Source organism: Vipera ursinii (genome assembly GCF_947247035.1).
Source record: "Vipera ursinii genome assembly, chromosome: 2".
Classification (NCBI taxonomy): Eukaryota; Metazoa; Chordata; class Lepidosauria; order Squamata; family Viperidae; genus Vipera; species Vipera ursinii.
The window spans coordinates 154,660,342-154,685,571 of record NC_139513.1 but is presented as its reverse complement, the minus strand read 5'-3'; the positions used below and the strand labels follow the sequence as shown (position 1 = coordinate 154,685,571).

At 39.8% G+C, this 25,230-nt stretch overlaps 1 protein-coding gene across 6 annotated transcripts in view; it reads left to right on the top strand.

Annotated features, from left to right (window-relative positions):
* Nucleotides 1-6,634: 6,634 nt before the first annotated feature.
* STAC3 (SH3 and cysteine rich domain 3) overlaps nucleotides 6,635-25,230 on the top strand; it is a 31,413-nt gene continuing 12,817 nt past the window's right edge. For 3 of the 6 annotated variants that reach the window (XR_014491626.1, XM_083355740.1, XM_083355737.1), the window contains exons 1-2: nucleotides 19,421-19,955; nucleotides 22,076-22,173. Coding sequence is in view for 5 of the 6 variants with exons in the window: in XM_083355740.1 (XP_083211866.1) it covers nucleotides 19,598-19,955; nucleotides 22,076-22,173 (456 nt within the window). In the remaining variant the exon portion in view is untranslated. Of the gene's footprint in view, nucleotides 6,781-9,150; nucleotides 9,262-12,813; nucleotides 12,884-19,420; nucleotides 19,956-22,075; nucleotides 22,174-25,230 lie in introns of those variants that run through there. The other 3 variants (XM_083355738.1, XM_083355741.1, XM_083355739.1) reach the window with 3 other exon arrangements.

Below are 25,230 nucleotides of genomic sequence, written 5' to 3'. Positions count from 1 at the left end.
CATTTTTCTTGTTGTATCAGAACCTTGTAGATTTTTTCCTGTTTGTGTCAAATTGTAATTCTTTTCCTTTGTTATTTCATCAATTTGATCATACTCTTCTAGTTTGTAATCTGCTGTCTGATTTGTTTGTTCCTTTGCTGTTATTTCCTGGGTATTTTTTAATTGTAGGTTTAGATTGGAAATATGCTTATTTAAATCCTCAAAGTTGTTTCGAATTTCGTCGTGGTTTGAAACTATTGTCATTTGTATTTGTCCTAACATTACATATATTTCCTCCGGAAAAGTATTTATCTTGCCTGGAAGTATTGCTTCTGGAGGCCCTTGATTTTCCAGGCTAAGTCCTTCAGGAGAAAATATTGAATGTGGCACCCTGTCATTTTTTGATACATATGTGATATCCATGTTGTCTCCCCCCTTCAAATAATCTTTCATCAATGTTTTCATTCAAAAGTCAATTTATCAGTCAGTCAAAATTACAGATTCAGTATATTAAGCCACTTTAAATCCTTCCTGCAAATTCTCCTCTAAGAGATTAGCCAACAAGCCAAGGTTTTTTTTTCTTTCTTTCCATAAACAGTTCTTAGGTTTGAGCAACAGTTCAGCTGGGGTTTTTTTTCTTTCAAACACTTTTTAATTTTATAGCTGGCTCTTCCTCTGTTCCCAGCTGTCTTCAAGGTTATTTGCAATTCAAAGGAACAACTTTTTCTTTTTTTTCTGGGCATTCTGCCAATTTCTGGGTCCTTAGTGTTGTATTCTCTGATTCTCCATTAGATGTCAGGAGTTATTTCTTTTTTCAGTTTTTCTTTCAATCAAAAAGTTATTTTTATTATATATTTTTTATAATTCCATCAGAATTTTTTTAGGGTATAATCTTGACAGTTTTTTAGTTCCTAGATTTGTCAAGACTGAAATATTTTAAATCAAATTTTAGTATATCTCTTTCCACCTTTTATGTTAATTTGCTGCTCCCATCTGTAAGGGAATGGGGATATAGTCCCATCCCTTCACTTCTGGAGGTTTACTTGCTTTGGGGATCTTTTCAAGGATTTATTTATTTATTTCTATTTATTTAATTCCATTTATATCCCGCCCTTCTCCGAAGACTCAGGGCGGCTTACAAGCTTAGCAGTAGCCTTCATTCTATGTATATGCCTGCTTATTAGGGCTTTCACACACACCTCAAGCGGCATTATTACAAAGTCAGCTTAATTGCCCCCAACAATCTGGGTCCTCATTTTACCTACCTCGGAAGGATGGAGGGCTGAGTCAACCTTGAGCCTGGTGGGATGTGAACCTGCACTAATTGCAGGCAGCTGGTGTTACTTAAGGAGGCATTAGCCCACTGCTCCACCAAGGCTCTTAAGTAGTAGATAGAAGAAAGAAGATCAGTACTGTCACCAATTCCAAGCACACTGTTCACCGATGTTTAGATTCGTGCTCTGGGACTTCGGCTGCAAGCAGCTTGCACTAGATGCTGATCTCACACTAGCCTTTCTCCTGTCGGGTTCGGAGGGCTTTCCCCGGATCAAACGAAGCAATTGCCTTCACTTCATGATCGACGGGGTGTCCCTCCTTCACAGTCATCTCTCCGGGGCAACTTCGTACCCATCTAGGGTCCCCCAAGCAGGAAGAAACTAGCGATGGGGAGCGGAGGACCGCTTTCACATGGCCATGTGCTGCAGATGCAAAAACCGGAAGTCTGACCATTTTTCACACTTACAACTGTTCAGCATCCCATGGTCATGTGATCAAAATTCAGATGCTTGGTAACTGGTGTATATTTATGACGGTTGCAGTGTCCCGGGGTCATGTGATCACCTTGGGTGACTTTCTGACAAGCAAATTCAATGGGGAAGCCAAGATCACATAACAGCCATGCTACTAACTTAACAACTGCAATGATTCACTTAATGACTGGCAAGAAAAGTCATAAAATGAAGCAAAACTCATTTAACAAATGTTTCACTTAGCTAGATAGATTTTGGGCTCAATTGTGATCATAAGTTGAGGACTACCTGTATTGTATTCCAGAAAACTTTAGAATTATATATAGTACACATAATCAAACAACTTTTAACATAACTTGTTTGGTTCCATTACGGATTAATGAACAAGCCATGGTTAAACACTTATTGAAAAACGTAACAAAGGACTTTGCAGGTGGAATCTTGTGACACAGAATGGGGGAGCCCAAAATAGTTGACCATTTGTACAAACTTAGTAGACTAAATGGGTAGAGTGGAAAGGTTTTGTGCATTTATTTTGTCCTTTACATTATTAGGAGGAAATGTTCTCTTGAGAATTGACACTTTGGAGTGTTGTCTTAACAGAAATGGCCTATGGATTGTTCATCCTTGATTTGGTGCAAGACGTCAACTCAGCCTTCGAGTTGGCCATTAGTAGTATACAACACATTCAAAAGTTGTAATTTACAGCGCACTCAGAATGTACATGTCCTCAAAAGTAATATCAAATCCCATACAAGTGGGCAAAATCAAGAAAGGTAAGAATTACAACAATTTTAGATGTATGCTAGTAAATACCAGTACAATTCAGAATCTTAGTGCATGAGGAATTTCTTTCACTTGGTTATTAGTGAATTCATTAAGGTGGCCCCCTCAAGTCTGCTGTGCTACTTCATCATGGAAGGTGTATTCATCAGAGGGAAGAGTGAAGGAAGAATGCTGAGGGTAGATGTCAACTACATATACATCCGATAGGGTCACCCAAAGTCTGAAGATCATCTCACCTGCTCAACTAAAAGCAAGGCATTTACATTTCAGCACATTGACATTGCAGCAGCAATATCAGAACATGCTGGAAATGGAGATGAAATTATTTTAGTGACACCAAGGGCATAATTTCATAGTGCTTGGGAGTAAGCACTATGAATCTATTTTACCAAGAAAACCACATAAAAGACAAAATTAAAATGAATAACAATGTGCCAGATGATGGGTTCCCCAGGTTGGATGACACTCAAAATGCTATTGAAGAACAGCTAAGGATGTTTCTGATACTAAAGATGTATGTGACATGGCTTAATTAATTGTCCTGGGGGCAACTAATTGCTGATGTTATGCAGGGAAAGAACATCTGAAGCGGCAAAGACAGAATCACACAAACATGAAATGTCAGAAATAAGAACGGGAAAGTTCATCACAATGAAAGATTAATAGGGTTACCACATGTTGACATCTTAGGCATCGGCAAATCAAAAAGGACAAATTGGACACTCAGTCTGAGGATTATGCTGTTTATTGTTGTTTTAACCAGTCACGTCCAACTCTTGGTGACTTTATAGGCAAGCGGTCTCCATGCCACTCTGTCAAGCACAACTTTCAGTTGTTGGATGTTCATGTTTGTATCAATTTTGATGCCATTTATTACTCAGACATCATAGCAGTGTTGTATTCAAAGGAAAGATCTAACAAGGACAGTGTTTGGGCAAAATGCAGTAAATGACCTAATAAAAATTAAGACTTCATAGACATTCTTTTAACAGAATGTTTATTCAAGTTTATGATCTAAGATTGGAATGCCAAAACTGGAACTATTAAGGAAGAAGATGTAGTTGGATTGTATGGCTTAGGTAACCAAAATGAAGCAAAACGGCTTATCAATGTCTGTCAGTCCAGTGAATTTGTTTGTTGCCAACATAGTCTTCCAACAACCCAAATGATGCCATGTACATGGACACCATCAGAAGGTACACAGAAATCAGTTTGGTTAAATCATTGGTACAAGAGGTAGAAGTTCCTTCCTTCTGTTATAGCAGCATATATGCGGTCAGAGGCCGACTCTGGAGCAAATGACAAACTCTTCATTGCAAGCCAAATACAGGAGGAAGGAAAAAGCCTGCCAGTTTCCACTACATGATCTTGAGCTTATACCTACCATTTCAAGAACATCAGGAATTCCTTTAATGTCTTAAGCCTAACTGAAAGGAACCAAAGGAACTGTGGAATGAAATAAAAAAGGGACAAATGTGAAAAAAGACTGCCGAAGACCAAGAAATGGAAGAAAGCAAACAGGATGTCAGAAAAATTGGTGGAAGTTGTCAATTGGAGAAGTCAAAGACGAGACAGAAACATCTCAGGAAGGACCATAAAGAATTTCAGAGAACTGTTAGCAGAATTAAGAAGCAGTATTATAACATCTGATAAGAGTGGGAAACATGCCTTTTCCATAGCAGCTCCTGCCCTGTGGAACACTTTGTCCTCTGAAATTCGAAAGGCTTCTACCCTCATTAGCAAGTTTTGAAGATTTGGCTTTTCCCCCCAGGCACTGGGATAAGAGTGAATTAATTGCACATTAGAAGTTTGTCTTAGCACTAAGTCTTTCTTTTTTGTTTTAATGCTGTAATGTGTTTAGTTTTATAATATGATGTTATATGTTATATAATTTCTGATTGGAAGTTGTCCAGAGTTAGTTAGAAGATGGGCAGCTGTATACATATTTTAAATAAAATAAATAACATTAGAATCGTCATTAAAAAGGCATAACAAAGAATGTTCTTCCTGCGTCAACTCAGAAAACTCAAACTGCCCAAGGATCTGCTGATACAGTTTTGCAGAGGAATTGTTGAGTCTGTCATTAGTACTTCTATAACTGTCTGCTTTGGTACAGCAACCGAACAGGACAGGCACAGATGTCAACGGATAGATAGTTATGCAGAAAAAAAAACAATTGTAACCAGCCTGCCTTCCACTGAGGACATGTATACTGCAGAGGGATGCGCAAATACCTACAGACCCCTCACATACTGGACATAAACTTTTAAATTCTCCCCTCAGGATGTTGCTACAGAGCATTGCATGCCAAAACAATTAGACACAGTTTTTTTCCCCTATCCCTTCACTCCGCTAAATACATAATTCCCACAGCACTGTCTATGCCTGAAGATATTTAACCATGGTAGCATTAATAGTAGTATTACTATTCTTCTCATTTTTCCTAATACCTATTCCTATTGGTATTTTATGACTGTCACTAATCCAGCCAAAATCAGAACAAGGATCCTTCAGAAAGAGACTCACAACTAATTGCAGGGGTGGAAAAACACTCCACATTAACAGTACCAACAAGAAATAGTTGCTTGTTTGTTCACACAAGGTACATAGCCACTGATTTCACGAAAGTGACTCTGAGTGGCATGCAAATAAAGTAACAGGAAGAAGTCTTAAGCCCCACCTTCTAGCTGGGGAAACAAGGTTTTGTTCCTTGTTAGGTCCGTTTTTTTAGTGACCAGAAAAAGAAAAAAAATTCACTGGCACTGCCAACTATTTCCTACCATTATGAGTTTGGAAATTCCCTGAAACTAGTGTGAATCCTGGAATTGGCAAAGGAGAATTAGCCCTCGTCCAAATGGCAAAAAAAAGTGGCTAACTGTTTGCAGCATTGCCCCATTATTGTATTAAATCTCCCATTTGTGCTGTAAATAGCAATCTGTGTGGTACTTTACAAAACAATAAGCTTTAGTCTTGATGTGTTACATTAATGAACCCACTGAGAGGCCAGCCTTGCGAAAGCTAGGACTTTCCAGATTTATTTGATTTCAGCTGCAACGACTGCTAGTCCATCTCTGAAGTGAATAACTACTTTTTCTGCTATAGGCTTCTTATGGACACCATTCATTTTCTGAGATTTGAACACAACTTGAAATGTCAGGCATGTACAATAGGCCAAGCTTGTTGGAGAAAAATTGTATCTCAGTCCTCTGGTCTTTTTTATTTATTGATTTCGATTTATATTCTACCTTTTATTCAGCTTGAAGGAGTGTATTTAGTACTTTCTCTTTTAACAACAACCCTGTAAAGGAGCTTGACTGTACTTTTATTTATTTATTTATTGCTTATCCACTGGATAAACAATGGAAGTACTACTTCCTTCCATTTCCATTTCCCTCGCAACAAGCATCCTTGGAGGTAGGTGAAGGCTGAATAACTGGCCAAAAATCATCCAGTGAGCTTTGGTGGCCAAGGGTGGACTAGAACCCAGCTCTCCTCTTGGCCAGTCGATCACTTATCCATGAAACTGCATTGGCTAACCAAATCGTATTGCTTTTCAAGAGAAGCTGGGATTTCTGCTGTCACACCTTGGATCCAACATCTAAAGAGGCAACTTGGCTAAAAGAAAAAAAGAAAGAGGTTTTATTTCCAGTTTGGAAACGGGCAGTTCAGAAGATATGGGAAGTGGGGGGGTGAGAAGTGGGGTGGATTTTATAACGTTATAATGTTGCTGCTAGGTGCTTGTATGAGAAATTCTGCAGTCCAGAGAGGGGGAGATGAAAAATCAAGCCCATGTTTTATCTAACTTTCAGCAAGCAACCTACACCGATGAGAAGTCTCAACTGGAGACATCCTGATGGGTGCAAACTTTTGCAGCACTAAACAGTCAGAATTTGTTTCTCCTCTTGGGCAACGCAACCCATCTCCGGGCCGTTTGGGGGCAAATCTCAGCCCTTCCAGGTCTTCCAAGGGCTGGGCGGATCTGATCGGCTACTGCCTCCTTTGGCCCTGTTTTTGGCCCGCAACTCATATCCAAATTCAGGCTCAGATTTCTCTGTGTCAGCCCTGCCCATGGAGGGCAGCTGTTCGTTCCTTTCTTGCCCTGTCACTGCGGCTGGGAACAACCGAAGCGTTTGCATCTTGAGCCCCAAAAGGAAAATTGAATTTATCTTTGGCAGATCTGTAAACGATCTGTTGGGGAGAAGAGAGCTGAGTTTGGGACCGTTTGGGAAAGATACCACTAACAGGAGTACCCCCTTTCTTTTAGAAAGTAAGTATTTCCCCCTCCCCTCCCCTTTCTAGTTTCATTCTTTATAAGTTATTCTTTTTTTCCAGAGATACAAAGTTAATCTTTTTTTATTCTGAGACTTGCAGAGCTAGAGAATAAAGCGCCATCCGTGAAAGTGTGGCTTCTTGTTTCTCCTTCTTTAAGCTTTCTGTATTTGAGACGTGTATTTGTATGTGTATCTGTCCAATTTATGGAGGTCAAAAATGGCTGAATTCTAGAGGATCTGGAGAGGGGCTGGTATCACAACAGAAGCAAGGCATTTTATGACCGCCTGTAAACCAGGGAATATTGTGGGATCCTTGTATACCGTAACTTGTAATTTGAGCTTCTGGCCTAAAACTTCATTTTTGCCAGACTGTTTTTTCCAGATGTTTCAATTCTGCAGAGATAGGTTTTGGCACCTGTTACCAGCTCAACAAGTCTCATTCTGAGAAGGAACGGGGTTGAGGTTTCAATCTGTGGCCCTTTGCAGCTTCCAGGAGGCAAGATAAAAGGGCCTGCTTCCTAGCTTGAAATGTGAGCAACGATTTACTGTGGGGGACACCACGGGTCCAGAATGGAAAGGGGAGAAGCTAAATTCTGAGCAGAATTTGGACCGTCAGTGCTGCAGGCAGGTTCATTCTCCGTACAGCCCTTGATTGGAACTTATGGCAATGTCTGAGTGGATGTTCAGCAAGACATGACAAAAGCCATAAGAATTTGGGGAAAGGCTGGGCTGCCAAGGCCATTGCAGACGGCTTTCTGTCCATTTGGGAGCAATCAGAAATTCTGGAGGTACAGAGATGCATTGGAAAGCCCCAGTGTTTTCCCACTGAGAAGCTGCACTAACATGGCTGATGGCAGGCATGAGCTGGGCTTGGGATTGGCCATTCCCTAACCTTGTCATAAAAGTTGAGGTGATAATGTGAGGATCAGAGGAAAGCAAAAAAAAGGCATTTTCCCCCTCCTTGTTTGATAATGGGGCTCACTCCCGGTACTGATAAGCAATAGCCCTTTGGGATATGGTGGGAAACTAGGTGGCCAGATGTATTTCCAGAGGGCGGGGTGGGGGGAAGGGAATTCTGTGGTCTTTGCCCTTAGTATTAATTCAAATATTTCAAGTCGGATGTGTGACAAGGCCTAAATTCAGCCTGTGACCCATGACTGCATGTGGCCCTGGACAGTTAGTAATGTGGCCCCAGACGATAATAAAAAATTATTAAAAAAATAAAGGAAGTTTGTTATTTATATAACTTAACTCTATTCTATATTTGGCCCAAGACAATTCTTTATTCAATGCAGCCCAGGCAAGCCAAAAGGTCAGACAATCATGGCCTACAGGAATACTAAGAGTAGATAACCTCTTGAGTGTGTACAAATTACCCTTTCCTTTTTCCTGGGTAATCAAAATAGATTGGAATAATAAATAAATAAATAAATAAATAAATAAATAAATAAATAAATAAATAAATAAATAAATGTGTCTCTAATTGCCTAGAAACAAGACACAGAGATTCCTAGCTGATATACAAGAAACAGTTAGCTTCTACTCTTTCAGTGCTGTATCTAATCTGATTTTTACCTGGCACTAACTGCAGAATAACTTATTTCTGGTCTGGTATGAGATACAACTGCTTTTCAAGAATTGATATTTCCTTTGATTTTCTTTAATCATAATGAATTGCTCCTTTCCATATTTGCCTTTAGGAAGAGCAGTAGGGCAGGGAAATAAAAGAGCTTTATCTTTGAATTTTGGCTGCCGTACTTGATCCCATAAACTCCATCCTGGAAGTCCTTTGTGGAGATTTCATTATAGATTTAAGGGTGTTTTAGCATGCTTTCTCAGGAATCTAATCAAACTACAGTTCCTAAGATTCTTAGCAAAAGGAGCCATGGCACTTATTTCCAGCATAAATCTATAACAGAAATGTGTCCTTTGTGTTATGATTTTTGCAGTTAGTTAGAAAACGCTCTTTAGAATGGATTTTTAAAATAGGCGTGTATTCACAAAGTGTAACTTGAATTGTCATCTCTTTTTCATCCATGCCATAGTCTGCCATTTTACCAGCTGAACTTACAGTAGCATCTCTGAATAATTAATCAGTGATAACTAATCTGTACTAACTGGCAAAGTTCCTAGATAAGTGGTAATTAGGGGGGTCTATGTACAACCTGAGAGATTGGCTGAAAATACATCCTTCCTGGGGGGTGGGGGAAGAAAGAGCCAATTCTCTAAATAGTATTTGGCTTTTTCCCATCCTGTACTTAGCAGTGGAATGCAAACACTGTATGATAGCACAACACAGAACTAATATTTGCTCTAAATCCCGTGAAAGGAAATGATTGCATTTGCTTTTCTCCTGATATATAGTAAAATGGAAAAAATAAAGCTCTGAGGTTGTTCCTTGGTTGGAACAAAACATCCTATTTGCAAAGAGGATCGATGGTGATGGATTTTCGAAAGACTGACTCAGCCTGAAAGCGGTACCAATTTCAGTCATTTTTTTACAAGCCAGGCTTCAATCAGTTTTGACAAGGACTGTGTCTAATTTGAATATAGCATTTACTTTGATTGAATCATATATATTCAATTTTATAGTTGGTTTCCACTTATTTCTAATGGGTTTTAAGCTAAAACCTAAGCTTGGTGCTATTTACCCACAGCTAGTGCCCAGTGCTTTTTTTTTCCTCCTGTGTCTTTGTGCACAGTGAAAAGTGAGTGTGGGAAAGAAACAGATTGTATGCCAAGGAGATTTTCCTGTCACTACTACTAGACTTCATATATCCTATTGAGGTGCTTGTGTGCTTCTAGGGCGAACCTGTCCTGTAGGGCTTCTTGGATTGTTCTAAAATTTTAGGAATCCTATGACACGAACAGGGGATCCCAATGCAGAGAATTCCCTTACATGTCAGCCCTGAGGAATTTCCAAAAGGGGAGGGCTGGAAAAAGGAAGAGCAAAGTTCACTTCATTTAGGGGAATGGAGAGATAACCTTGGAAAATAAAAGACAACTGAGTTGTCCCGAGGGAAAGCATGAAAGAGAAATTAAAAGTAATTTCAACCTTGGTTTAGTTTGGAATAAGAAGGGCCAGAGGGAAAATGGCAGGCTTTCCAAATGTGATTATTATGCCCTACAACGATGAAGTACAGCATTCCTGTAATCCTTGCAATGTCCCTTGTTCTGACCTGCCGCAAAAGACTGACGTCCTTTCCAGATTCGAGCTAAGCTGAAGACTTTTAGTTGCTATGTCCTTAAAATACTATGTGCCTAGGACAGTTTTTTTCCCTCTAACCTGGCACATTCCAAATATGTTGGGACTGCACTTTCCATAATTCCCAGCCAAACAATTCATCAGGTGGAGCTTCTGGATGTTGTTGGCTTCCAGCACTTTGATATAGAAAAGAAGACTGCCGGATATCTTTCCAGCAATGCTCTAAGCCAGGGGTTCCCAACTGGGGGTGCGAGACGATATTCCAGGGGGTGAGAGAACTTGGGTTTTCAAAATTATAGTGTATACAGTATGCATAATTCGTTGCCGTTATTTTGAACTTTTGTAAAGGGTGCGAGAAAACATCAGAAGCGTTCTAGGGGTGCGGAGCATAGAAAAGGTTGGGAGCCACTGTTCTAAGCTGTGGTCCTTCGTGTTTTTCTAAAAGTATCAAAAAGTTGAATTCTTCATTCCTTGCTAGATACATGCAAGACATGTTTTTGTTCTTCTGGGGGAGGAAACCCTGGCCAGAATTAGTCAGACTTTTCACAATGGGCTTGCAGGATTGAAAGCCTGAATGGGCTGCTCTAATTTGCAAAACAAATTGAGAAATACCGCTTGAATAAATTGCCCCCCTTTCCATTTGAGTAAAACCACTTATCTCAACAAATCAGAATCAATAAGCTCTGAAAACTAGTCTTTCATTTCAAAAATATTTTACTGCCCATCTCTGCTTACTAGATTGGTTTGGATCCTGTTTTCTGCAAGTAACAGAGTTAGGTTGAAGATTTAGAATTGCAATTGACTTTTAAAGAGGAGCATTCCAACACTGTGCACACAAAGGTTTGTCAGAGAAATATGACCTTTTGGGGCATGCCAAGAGATATCTTGGCCTTTGAGTGGCAAGCTGGGCAGAAATTAGACTCCAAAAAGTTCTAGTGTTTGGCCATACAAAGATGGAAAGTAAGTTTGATTTAATTTCCATAGTTAGCTAAATACCATTGCAATGGTTAACTCCTCGTGCTTTTAATAATGCTTCCCTTTTGTCTCGTTAGCAATTTAAATTTTGTACTAGATTTTATAGAAGCTCTGGAGGCTAAAGGAAAGCTTTTGGAGCATTCGGTAGTTTACATTTGGTTAGTGTATTAAGGAAAAAAAAAAAGATTTAGCTTTCTCTCTCCTTAATTTGCTAGCTGAGCCTGGAAAGAATGTTCATTCTCATATCATGACTTCCCTCGGTACCGTAGCAGGCAGGGAGGCCAGCATTTCAAATGTTGCCATCCTCCCTCTGCATTCTATTCATGGAAAATGGTTCCCAATTGATAGCTGCTAAATTGTGTATCAACTATTGGGTTTCACGACAGGATCTTAAGTCTCTTTAAAAAAAACACAACCTCATAGCCATAAGTTAATATGGGGAACAGCTGGTCATGCATAAAAAGGCAGCCAGATGGATGCCTTTATATTCCTATCTCAAGGTAATCCTCCATGCATTAAATGAAGTAGGCTATAGTTGCAGTAAAGTTTATGTCATCATAAACTTCTTAAAGCTCAACAAGATACTGTCATATTTGCTGCCAGAGATATTCCAACCAATCTCAATCTTTTTTTTTTACATATTTCCTTTCCAAAAATGGCTTAATTTCTCCAGTGAAAGAGGAGGAACTGGAGCTTATGGAGAGAACAGATATTCTGCATGTAATGGATCTCTAGTTCACCCCATCATTTCCTATTGGGGACAAGAAAACCAGTCAGAGTGAATACTCCTGGGCCAAGTAGAGATGATCATGTCACTTCATCCTAAAGGGAATAGAACTGAAATTCTCTTACCCAGTAATGACTTATAGCATCTTAATAGGTCATCTATCAATGAAATGATACAAAGCCTATTGTTGCTGCTATTATTCTGGCATGTTGATGGTCGACTGACTCTAAATAATATTATGAATCACTAGTTGGGAAATGACCCTTAATCGTTTGTGAATACCTTATTGATTACTCAACATAGAGTAAGATTTTCTCTCCATTCATAAGCCTATATTGCTCATACTTTAGAACTTCTCCATAAAATTAAGAGACAAGGCATTTATTTTGGACAGAACTGTGGCAGACTGCTTTATTAAAGATAATAGATAATAGATGCAGTGAAGAAGTTATTTGGAAGGCTAAATATGTGTGGATCCAGTAACTCTGCATTCAGCTTCAAAAGTGGTATTGGGAATAAGGCTTTTGAAATAATGAAAAATAAAATTGATATAACTGAGCTGGGGTGGCATTTTGCTCTGCTGTCAAAAGGAAAATGTTATTAATAAGGCAGTAATTGTCCATAGGCAGTGGTAATTTGTTTTCCCATTCCCGTTTGCATTTAAAATGATGCAACAAAATGCTCATGATTATATAGATTTGATGTCTTATTATTTGACGTCTTATTAAATTCCCTTTTGGTCTGATGAATTCTGTATCGTCTCTATTGTATCAGTTAAAAGAGGGCAATAATTATTGGAATGAAAGCTATTCTCTATGTGTTCAAAACTATTTTTATAGGTGTTTTTTTAGGTCTATGGTTAGGCGTTGATGCTGAATTGCATTCTGGGGACAAACCTGAGTTAGGTTTAAATCCAATGTGCATTTTCAAACAGGCCTGTAATTTTGACATTTAAGCATTCATTTCCTCACGGTGAGGAATTATAGACTGCTATTGCCAGTATATCAAAAATATTGGATATATACTTTGAACTAGCATCACAATCCAACCAGATAAAATACCGACTTTTCTTCTATGTTTGTATTTTATCTTTGCATGTGTTCTCTTTTTGTGTGTGTGCAGTATGACAGAAAAAGAGATTCTTGAGCCATCAGCTTCACCCACGTCTATAAGGGGGAAATCTCCAGAAGGGGTAAGTCTTATGGGTTATTTTCAGAGGGTAAGGGTGCAAATCCTATCTCCTAATTCCTCCACAATCAGCCATAGGGTCTTTCTGGAGTCTTTTCCAACCTCCTGTCCTCTGGATATTTTGAATTATTGGTTGAGGTCTGGAAGTTGTAGTCTAAGTATATTTGGAAGGCACAAGGTTGAAAATCTGCTCTGGAGAGATATGGCTATTCAGAAAGTCCAATGATGCCAGAACCTTTTAATGACAGCCTTTGGCCATGATGGCTGCAACCAATCCCATCCTTTGGAGTAAGGCCATAGCCTATCCCAGGGGTAGGCAACCTTGGCTCTTTTATGACTTGTGGACTTCAACTCCCAGAATTCCTGAGTCAGCACAGCTCAGGACAACTCATGAATTCTGGGAGTTGAAGTCCACGAGTTGTAAAAGAGCCAAGGTTGCCTACCCATGGCCTATCCTAAACCACATCTATGGTGTTCACCAGGAACACATTTCTTTCAATTAATCCATTGTGTTTCATCACTGGAGAAGCTACCTTAACATTATTTCTGCCAAAGGCTAAAGTTGCTGCCATTGGTCCCACTTGTCCAGCCTCAAATTTAGCAAAGTTCTTTCTTCTGTGGTCCAGCATAAGGCTTGCCCAATGGGATTTTTGAGAATGTATTTTCTTGAACAGAGGTCAATATGCTATGAAGAAGAAGTTGTTAATGATGCATTAATAATGTCATTCATAATTTTCAAGTAGAGGTAAAAGGGAAGGCACCTGACAGAGCAATCTATAATGGAATGATGTAGCAGCACAGACACTCTAAGGATTTTTCTTATCTTCTATGCAAAGCACAATTCTTCCACACCACCTTGCTTATGAGAACACAAACTCTGATATAACCCCACCGTACCAAATAAAAACATTCATGGGGGTAAATTAATAGTTTAGTTCAATCGAAGAAGGTTTTGAAGACCCCATTATCAGGCTCCTAAAATAATTTAATAAAGCCAAAGCTTTATCCTAAGTTCCTCTCCAGCTGGAAGATCTTCAGTGGGGAAAAATCCACTCCTATCAAGATAATTGGTTTCATTTTCAAAATCTTCTTGCCATCAAAAAATTATTGTCATCTAGTAACTCATCAGATCTAACCCTATCTCTAGGACTAGAGCAAATGTTTGCCCCACTTCTATATGGTGGTCTTTCAAATCCAAGTACAGGTATTGTTTTGAAATTGAAGTTGCCAGTAGAAACTTTAGGATTCCCTTTGCTTTTTTTAAAAAAGGGGGGATTGTGGATACATATGAAAACCTGCTGTTCAAGAAGCATACTTCCAAATCCTATTTAAGTGGCAAAATTACACCTAGGAATGAAATTGCAACCTGATTGAAAACTGCACAGCATCGTGGAACTTTGCAAAAAGGAGATCAGATTTCTGTACTGGGGGATAACTGTCCCAGTGAAGCATTCAAAAATATTTAAGCTGCATAATTACTGCAATCTTTTAAAGGTTCATGGAATTCCTGAAAACTGCAGAGAATGGATAAGTTTTGGTATTACAAAGACGTTTAGCAAGCTTATCTAAGAGGAATTTCATGTGGAAAGATGAGCTAGCTTTTGGATAAAGGCATGATTTCTTTCTGTGAGTTCTGGACATTAGCATGGAAGTACAAACACTAGAAAAGTGAGTCGTTATATGTGGATGCACAGATTCTTGTCAGTGAGGCATGTAATATATGAAGCCACTATTAACTGATTACGGATCCACTAATAAACCTATGGTATTATCAAATAAGCCTATGACCCATTGTAATTGGTGATTAATTTATATTCTTACCTGTGCATCCTGTTCAGCTCCTGTATTTAAAATAATAAACAGAAACCCAGCAAGTCAGGATGCAGGTCTAAAATTGAGTGTAACTCCACCAACTGCTTCTAATCCAGCTAAACTCATAGGTCCGAACTCTGCCTTTCTCCAAATTGAAAAGCTGCTTCTGTTACTCGTGCTTTTGTCCCCATCAGTCATATCCTGATAGGTCTTCCAACTATCCAGTGACATTTTATTTTGCTAGGTTAAATAGTAATTTAGTGTTTTGTCCATTTACTTAATTAAGATGCCAAACTCACAGTGGCAAAATAACTTAAAGCGCTTTCACTGGTCTATAGCAGATCTTAGATACTTGTAAAAAAAAGATCCTGATTTCAGATAGCGACATCACAATGCAGTTTTTGGCAACAGGGTAATTTTAATCTGCATTCCGCATCAATGGAATCGGAGCAACAATATTCCACTTTATAGAACTGTTCCCCAATTGATAATAATAAAACATTTATTCAACAACGGGACTATGAATTGAAAATAATTAAGAGTCAAGTCTATAAAATGTGGGCTTCTACTAGAAGTATCTTTGGCAAACTAAACTTTTTGCCTTTCTCTCTGTTTTTTTAAAGATCTTTTTTCCTTGCCTTTATTATTTTTATAAGTAACTCAAGGTGGGGAAGATACCTAATATTCTCTTTCTCCTATTTTTCCCACATCAACAACCGTGTGAGATGGGTTGGGCTGAGAGAGAGTGACTGACCTAAAGTCGCCCAGCTAGCTTTCATGCCTCAGGCAGGACTAGAATTCCCACTCTCCTATTTTCTAGCCTGATACTTTAACCACTAGACCACATATTTGACACCTGTATCCATAATATTCATAAGTAATTCTGAGAAAGTGTTTCATGCGCATCCCCCACAATGCTTAAAATAAGTCCTTTAAGTCAGACCATTATTCTGATACCTTTATTTCAGGTAAGGGTTGGTAAAAGCTAAAAATGGTTTGTCCAATGCCCAACTAGTGAATTAATTGGATGAGTCAGATTTGTACAAGGGACTGAGATTCTCTCTTTGTCACTCTGTTCATTGAGCAATAACTGTGATGAATAGATAGTGTAACTTAGGGGTCTTCAAACTTGGCCCTTTTATGACTTGTGGACTTCAACTCCCAGAATTCCTCAGCCAGACACGCTGGCTGAGGAATTCTGGGAGTTGAAGTCCACAAGTCATAAAAGGGCCAAGTTTGAAGACCCCTGGTGTAACTCATTCTCATTACATGCCTTGGGTCTTTGGTTATGGTAAAAGCTGTCATTTCCCTGGTAACAGGTTGGTAAGCTCAAAATATCACAAGCTATTATGACGGTATAGGGCAGGAGTAGGCAACCTTGGCTCTTTTATGACTCATGGACTTCAACTTGTCTGGCTCAGGAATTCTGGGAGTTGAAGTCCACGGGTCATAAAAGAGCCAAGGTTGCCTACCCCTGGTATAGGGCAATTGCCACTGACCATATTGGGTGAGAGTGGAACTGAAGGCATTTGTATAGGGTCTCCTGCTTGAACAGGGGGTTGGACTAGAACAGGGGTAGGCAACCTTGGCTCTGTTATGACTCGTGGACTTCAACTCCCAGGATTCCTGAGCCAGCATGGCTGGCTTAGGAATTCTGGGAGTTGAAGTCCACGAGTCATAAAAGAGCCAAGGTTGCCTACCCCTGGACTAGAAGGCCTTCCAACTCTATTCTGATTGATTGATTGACTTACAGGCCCTTTTCCTGCAGACTTCAGTTAGAAGATCAAATTAGTAGGACTTTGGAAACCTGAATTTGAAGTTATATAAGCAGTCAGACCTGAAGTGGAAAGGGCTGAAGGCAAATCTGTGACCCAATTCATACATTTCACTAAACCAAAATGTATTTGGTTGGTTTCTGACTTAGTAAGATTTGCAAACCCAGCCTTTTGCTATTTATTCAGCGGCTAAACACAGCATGGCTCAATGTGCTATGCATACACTGCCGGAAATCTCCCCTAAGAAATAGACTTTTAGCAGAGGAAAGTTGAATCTTCTTGTTTTGCAATACGTTTGTCCAGAGTTTCCTAGACAGAGGAATTGAGGGCTGAAATGGAAGTGAGCATTGGCAAGAGGTGCAGTTCTTAACCATATGGAAACTTTGAAAGAGAGAATACAGGAATGAAGTCCGTCCATTCCAGTTAGGACAACCTGCAGAGTAGCACAGATGGGAACAGCACTCAGGCATACAGAAAGCTATTTGCTTTGTACAGAATCTATACTCTTAATATTTTGTTCTGAAAAATGCTGGATAGAGCCCAGAGTGTTGTGTGTTGGGTAATCGTATGTTCTCTGTTGCCGGAAGCCTGCTGCAAGAGCATCAATGCTGCAAGAATTTCCACATTTCATTAAATTGCCCGATCTCAGGATCTCAGGAGACCCTGAATGTGAATAAATAAATGCATGCGGGCAAATGATTTGTTGCTTTTCCCCTGAGGTGTATATTATCAGCCCTTCACCTTAGGAGATGGGCTGCATGTCATCCATTGCTTTCTCCTTGATGACTCTTGGATTTTCAACTTGTTCCTTTCCCAGGAATCCTCTCTTTTCTGCTGCTTTGACTGCCCAGCTCAGTGTAAAAGCAACATCTGAGCCAGTAAACCATCCTCCTGCCTCAGATCTTATACAGATCGTTGTGCTCAGGGTCAAGATGACCATCGCCCTTGTGGAAATAAGTTACTGTACCAATAGTTTAGAGATTGGTAGCACAGTAAGGGTACACACAGTACAAATGTGTGCTGCAATGAGGACTTACTGCAGTTTGCTTTCTCAGGTGGGGTGAGCCAGCTCCCCGACTCGCTGCCTCTGTACAGAACATAATGAACTGAATAATTATTCAGAAGCTTACCCTCTTTCCTCAGTCAGACTGTCTGCCTTTCTTAGTATTTTCCCAGTCTATACAGGTACTCCTCGACTTACGACCATCACTGAGCCCAAAATTTCTGTTACTAAGCGAGATATTTTGTCCCCCGTTTTTACAAATTTCTTGCCACAGTTGTTAAGTAAAATCACTGCAAGTGTTGACTTTGTTTGTCAGAAGGTCGCAAAAGGGGATAACGTGACCCCCCTGGGACACTGCAATGGTCATAAATATGAGTCAGTTGCTAAGCATCTGAATTTTGATCCCATGACCATGGGGATGCTGTAATGGTCTTAAGTGTAAAAAATGGTCATAAATCACTTTTTTTTCCAGTGCCGTTGTAACTTTAAACAGTCACTAAATGAACGGTTGTAAGTAAAGGATTACCTGTACCGTGTATGTGTTATGTATTCCATTAAAAATATGTAAGTCATGGACATCTCTCTAATAAAACCTGGTCTAGTGGACAAAGCAGGAGGATGGATTACTGACACTGATATTGTTCCAGATGATCTGATGGATCAACCAATTAATGCTGTGGATAGTTGACTTCCGCTATTAATATATACATCTTGGAAGTGGGATGTAAATAGCTAACGTGAAATGGGCATTGTGTGTATCCTGTGGATTATGTTAAGCAAAACAAGCTTTTACATTCTCATCAAAGGTGACAAATGCCCTTCCCTAGCAGTTCAACTGTTGAGATAGTGTGTAGCTACATGCAGCATTAGGCTCAAAGTATATTATGAAAGCTTTGCCAATAGAATAGATTAGCAAGCACAACCTCCCAATGATTAATCAATGTGGGTCAGTTTAAGCCATAGGCCTGGGAGTAAAAGGTTAGTTTGATTGTGCTAAGGTATAATGAAAAGTGGAAACAAAATACATTTCTGTAATCAGGGAATAGTTTTCTTAAATTAATTACAAAGCTAGAATGTTATAGTCCATTAAAGTTAAGAGTCTGACCCCTGCCAAGTCTGGAAATCTCTAGTTAAAGTCTGTTTTCAACAACTCTTCCTTAATATGCAGCATGAGTATAAAGTGAGCATTTTTGTGTATTGCTCTTCTGATTAGCTGTGTTTTTTTTAGTATGTTAGGTTCTAGTTGTGAGTGACTCAGAATCATTTAGGAATTGGGTGGCTTAATCAATAAATGATTCTGTAAGGTTTTCATGACTTACTGGGGTGATATAGGTAAAGACTTGAAAGTAACTATATTGTAGGTTATCAATAGTTGATTGTTTGACTGAAAAAAATATCTAACTTACAAATCTTTATTTGGTTGCCAGTCCTGCTTGAAGTGCCATCAAGTGGAAAACTCCACATGGCATGCTGTTCCCCATCTAGGACTATTTTTATTTATTTACTTATCTGTTAAATTTATTTGCCACATATCTCGCCTTGGGACTACTTTAGACAGCTTACCATAGTAAAAAGAAAGAAAAATGAAAAGCTGTGTGAACAAAGCAAAAATAAAATAATAGACCAACAGAGCAAACAATGACAAAGGGACACAATGAGAATAAATACATCAATACGATATTTGAAAAAGATGGATGGGTGGAGAGCAGAGGACAAGTGGGGAGAGGTGGAGTCTGCCGTCAATCTAGCAGCCAACTCCAATGCGGAACTGCCCCATTTGCTCCCCAGCCAATTGGCAGAATCCATGTCTCCAGGATCTTGCAGAAGGATAGGAAGGTGGTGACTACTACTACTACACTACACACCACTACATGCCTACAGCTTGTTAACCATTAGTTTCTACGTAAATAGAAGGCCGCTACGTGCAATTTATGAGCATTGTGGTGGCGTCTCCATGCATGTTGCAATGCTGCTTCTTCTTTATCTTTACACTGGACCTTTGCTTGCATTTTCTTTGAGGTTTTCCTCCCACGAGCAGGAATTGGGGTTTTTGTCTCCCTGTTTTCACCCTGAACCCCTCTTCCACTCCCTTGCCTTTTGGGGCTAGACAAGTTGGGAGTGTGTGTGCATGCCAACTCCACTGGTTGCCAAGGTTCTTTGTTGGCATCTATTGAATGCCGTTTGTCCGCCCCACCCACCCATTCTACCCCATCCCAACCTGGACCCTCAGTTGCAGAAGCTAAAGCAGTTTTTCCAACGCAAGCCCATGGAGGAGGAGCCTACCACAGAGGAGCCGCAAGCCAACGGGGAGCTGGTCAGCCATTCGGGGGGACCCATCTACTACTATGAGGAAGTGGAGGAGGAGGAGGAAGAGCCTGAGCCTCCACCTGAGCCGGAAAAACCAGTTAACGATAAACCTCACAAATTCAAGGATCACTACTTCAAGAAGCCTAAGTTTTGTGATGTCTGTGCCCGCATGATTGTCCGTGAGTTTCTATATGCCATGCAGTTATTAAAGATGCATGAATGATGCCTGAAAAAAAGTCGCAAAAATGGGATGGTGGGAATATACTGAAAGGCAAATAGTCCCAGCAGGCAGATAGTTTGGAGCAGTTACTCAAGTGGAGGGAGGAGAAGATACAGATTGTGCTTTATGTCTAGTGGCAAAATGATCAGCTAACTGTTGAAACAGAGAATGGTGCATGCTCACACGCATCGTGCATGGTTGTTGTTTAATAGTTTAATGTTGGTAATTATATCTCTTGCAGCCATGCTGATATTCGGAAAATCCCTAGCACTCTTTCATAGCAAACTATGAACGGTGGGAGAACATTCTAGAAAGAATGGCAGAATGTACTCATAGGCATCCATAGTTACAGGTGATGTCAGGTGCATCATGATGTCCTTGTGCAAACAATGCAATCAGGCACTTCTGCCGTTATTTCTGATGCAAGTACACAAGTAGGTTCACTTGCTTTATGATATATTTGCCCCACTTCATCCCTGAATTCTTATCTGCTGTTCAGTTCTGAAAGCAGCGGCCTTTTTAATCACCCACTGTCTTGACCTCCAGGTTGGTTGCCCATAGAGGTGCATCTCAAGCCAAGCCAAAGGGGGGGGGGAAGTACACCTGATGATATCTCTGTTTTTTTTAACTTTTTGTAAAAAAAAAAGGTATCTTTCAAAACATTGTCAGGATGTATGCATTCCATTAGTCCATTTTAAAAAGTAACACAGGCTGCTTTTTCCTCTATAACAAACCTACTTCCTTTTGCTGAGCAAGTGCTGATGATCTTAGAGCCAAACTATTTGTCATGGAGGCAATCACATGTCAGTCCTCCCCGCCACACGTAAAAGAGAAATGAGTTTGTCAGGGTAGAAGAGAAGTTGGCTGTCAGAAATGAGTCAGAAACTGAGAATCAGGAGCCAGGAAAGAGATCCAAGGAATCAAAGTCAAGGAACAAATGGAAATATATTATACCAGCACTCCCCAGGTTGGTATAAACCAGGGGTTCCCAACCCCTGGTCTGTGGACCAGTACCGGGCTGCGGTGTGCCAGCAGCCGCTCCAGACAAACAAGCAAAGCCTCATCCGCGGGATGCAGGCAGCACACAAAACCACCCACCTCTGGTCCGCGGAAAAACCCCTCTCCACGGAACCGGTCCCTGGTGCCCAAAAGATTGGGGACCTCTGATATAAACAATAGTATAATCCATAAATGTATGAAACATTTGTTATCCATAGCTTGTGTGGAGATGGTGGGGATTATAGCACTATACTTGAAAGATCTTATTTGCTCAAGCCAGGCCATAGGTCAACCATGTGGGCCTTCTACAGGTAATCCTTGACTTACAATTGTTCGTTTAGTAACTGTTCAAAGTTACTAAACGTTTTTCACACTTAGGACAGTTGGAGCATCCCCATGATCACATAATTGAAATTCAGACAGCTTGGCAACTGATTCATATTTACGATGGTTGCAGTGCCCCAGTGTCACATGATCCCCTTTTGCAACCTTCTGACAAGCAAAGTCAGTGGGGGAAGCCAGAGTCACTTAATAATCCTATCACTAACTTAACAACTGCAGTGATCCTCTTAACAACTGTGGCAAGAAAGGTTGTAACATGAGGCCAAATTCACTTAACAAATGTCTCACTTAACAACAGAAATTTTGGGCTCAATTGTGGTTATAAGTTGAGGCTCCTTTCTATCCAGGAGGCCAAGACATGGTGGGGAGCAGGAAGACCTCTCAAGCTAAAACCCTAGAAATCCTTTGTTGCCAAAATGATTCGCCAAGCTACATTTCTGATAGAACTGAACAAACACAAATTTTACCCTTGTGGTTTTTGGCAGAACATTTTAAAATGCCAAAAGGAAGCATATTTAGGGAATGCTGATGTTTCATCCTACACTTTCCTGAAAGTAATTTCACCTCCATCTGGGAGACAAATGGCTTCTTTGAGTGTTTTTAAATGGCTTCTGTCTGGCTCAATTAGAAGACATGCTGTGGTGTTATCTAGTGTGTGTGTGTGTGTGTGTGTGTGTGTGTGTGTGTGCGCAAACACCTTACTCCATAATACCACTGATTCCTTTTCTTTCCTTGCAGTCAACAACAAATATGGCTTGAAATGCAAGAACTGCAAAACTCACATCCATCATCACTGCCAAAGTTACGTGGAATTTCAGCGCTGCTTTGGCAAAATAGTAAGTGCCTTTTTCTGGGCCCCAATGCCCAGAACGTAATTGCCCTCTGCCAATTGCTATCCATAACATGATTTGATATGGCAGCCTGCAGATTTGGTTCTTTGCTTGCTCCATTAGACATGTAGAAGATACTGAGGTATAGAAGGTGATAACCTTTTTATTTCCCCAGAAAGGCATGCTGCTTTGAAAACAGAAGGAGTTCTTCAGTATTTTTTTAATCAAAGTGTAACAAAAGCGGTATGCTCAAGAACCTGTCTTTTTCAGGCTCACTGGGTGAGCACAGCTAGAATATAATTAGCTGAAATTGGGTTTTTTGTGTTATTACCATTGGATCCAGGTTGGGATCAGGTATATGTAGCTGAGGTTAATCCATTTTAATTAGCAAAACTGAGAATATTGCAAGAGAGTTTTTTTAAAGGAATGAGGAAACAAAGCCATTTAATTTGGTTTGGGGTCCATCAGTATTTGATGATTAAACAAAATCTATTCTATACCATGAAGTCTATAGGATGGCTACCAGTAAGAAACTTAAAAGAATTAATTTATTTAAAACACTGATATGATGACCTATCTTATAAAAAACTTTGGACAATTCCCAATCAAAAATGAAAACATAAAAAACCATATTAAGACTGTAAGAACTCAGTGCATTAAAAACAAAAACAAAAATGATGCCAAGTCAAATTTCCAATATTCATTCACCTCGTCTTATCAGGATGCTTGTGGGAAAAATCAAGTATTCAGTGCTTTACGGAAGGGTAGGACAGGGGTCTTCAAACTTGGCCCTTTTATGACTTGTGGACTTGAACTCCCAGAATTCCTCAGCCAGGCACACTGGCTGAGGCATTCTGGGAGTTGAAGTCCAGAAGTCATAAAAGGGCCAAGTTTGAAGACCCCTGGGGTAGGAGGATAGAAGCCTGCCAAATTAAAGGGGTAAGAGTGTTCCATTGGCAGGGGCTGCCATGGAGAAGGCGTACTTCCAAGCTCCCATCAGATGGCAATATTTTTTTTATTGAAAAGTTTTATAAAAGTTACAATATTATCCCATCCCCAACCCACCCCTAAACCCCCCTCCCCCTTCCCCACTTCCCAAAGCTGATTACAGGGTTACAAATATATAATAATCCTAATCTAACTAACATTAACCAACTACATAAATGACCAAATACATAATACACTTTAACCCGCCTATAACATAATTACCAACAATCTAAAAGTATCCAACTTATACTAATACAATAATAATACCGTATTATATATATATATATATATATAATATATATATATATATATATATAATGTATATATATATATATATAATATATATATATATATATAATATATATATATATATAATTATATATATATAATGTGTGTGTGTAAATTACTAACAAAGAATTAAAGGGAAACTGAGATGCATTTCTGACTCCTTAGTCGTCCTCAGCCAGCCATACCCTGGCTGAGGACGACTAAGGAGTCAGAAATGCATCTCAGTTTCCCTTTAATTCTTTGTTAGTAATTTACACAAATATATGAATTGTCCGGTGTGACTACTGCCTGTTCGATAGCCTTCAAGATAGGCTGAAAACAGGAAATAAAGATTTGCCCCATGTTTGGGGCCTAGCAAGGTAATCTAAATAGTTAACATTTAAAACATATATATATATATATATATATATATATATATATATATATATATATATATATATATATATATATATATATATATATATATATATATATATATTATAACTAATAATAAAAATAGAAAAAAGAAACAGATGGCAATATTTAAGGGAAGGGATTAGGAGCATGCCTACTCTTTATCTGATTTGGTAAGACAAGTCGATGAGTTTAGAGAAAGGCGGTCTTTCAGTTAATCTGGCCCTGTGCCATATAGGGCTTTAAAGGTGATGACTAGCACCTTGATTGGCACCCAGAAAGTATTTGGAAGCCAGCAAAGCTCACGCAACAGAGGTGTTTCATGGACAAACCGAGGGGCACCCATCACCCTGTGCATTGCCACGTCCTGCACCAGTTGGAAGTTTCTGGGAGCTGACCAAAGCATGAGTAACTATGAGCATGGCCTCCTGATCCAGGAAAGGGTACAATTGGTGCACTGGACAACTCATTGCAAAAGCCCCTCTAGCCACTGCTGCCACCTGCTCTTCAAGCCGAAGCTATGAATCCAGGAGGCCCCCAGATTTCACATCAATTCAGTTTAGAAAATTGCCACCCCGTCCAGAGTTAAAGATGGTACTCTGGGGTGGGGTGGGGGGCTCTAGGGGGCCAAAATCTCATAGCCACTCTGTCCTGCCTGGGTTGAGTCGGAGCCAGTTGCTTCCCATGAAGTTTGTATTTAGGAAAACGGAATGACAGAAACCAATAGATCTCAAGCCAGATAGAATTGTTACCTGAGCATGGAACTTGTGTCTCCAAGCGCTCAAGGTTGTGAAAAGGATGGCCAACAATCTGTGGACTAGACGAAGTGAGAAGGAAACTCCTAAAATTTAACCCTGGAATTTAGATATGCACTTAGACATGGGGTTTGATTCCTGGGTTCTGCAGCTCTACCTGCAATAAGGCATTTTATTCAGCCATCCTCTATTTGTGAAGTCTCTAATTATTACTGGACATGACTGAGTCTCTGAAGAGTTGATATCAATGGCTGTGCCTGGTAAATATGCCAGGAAATCATTCCCAAAACTTGACCCTGGGGAGCAGATTGCTGTTTCCTCACTGCTATGGTGTGTGTGAGTGTGTGTCTGTGTTTCTGTTGTGATTCCTGGCAACTGCCTAGGGAAGTCCCTGCAGTTTTATTGGCAAAGTTTCAGAAGTGGTTAGCTCTTGCTTCTTCCCTAAGGCCGAGAGAGAAGGATTGGCCCAATATCACCCAACTGGCTTCATGCCTAAGGCAGGACTAGACCTCATGGTCCCTTACCTGATACCTTAACTGCTATATCATACTGCCTCTCTGTTGCTTGTAGGTGAGAAACAACAAACCTGGTTAAGAGCCAAGAACATAGCTTCTCTCCTCCGCAGTAGTTTTGCATGTGG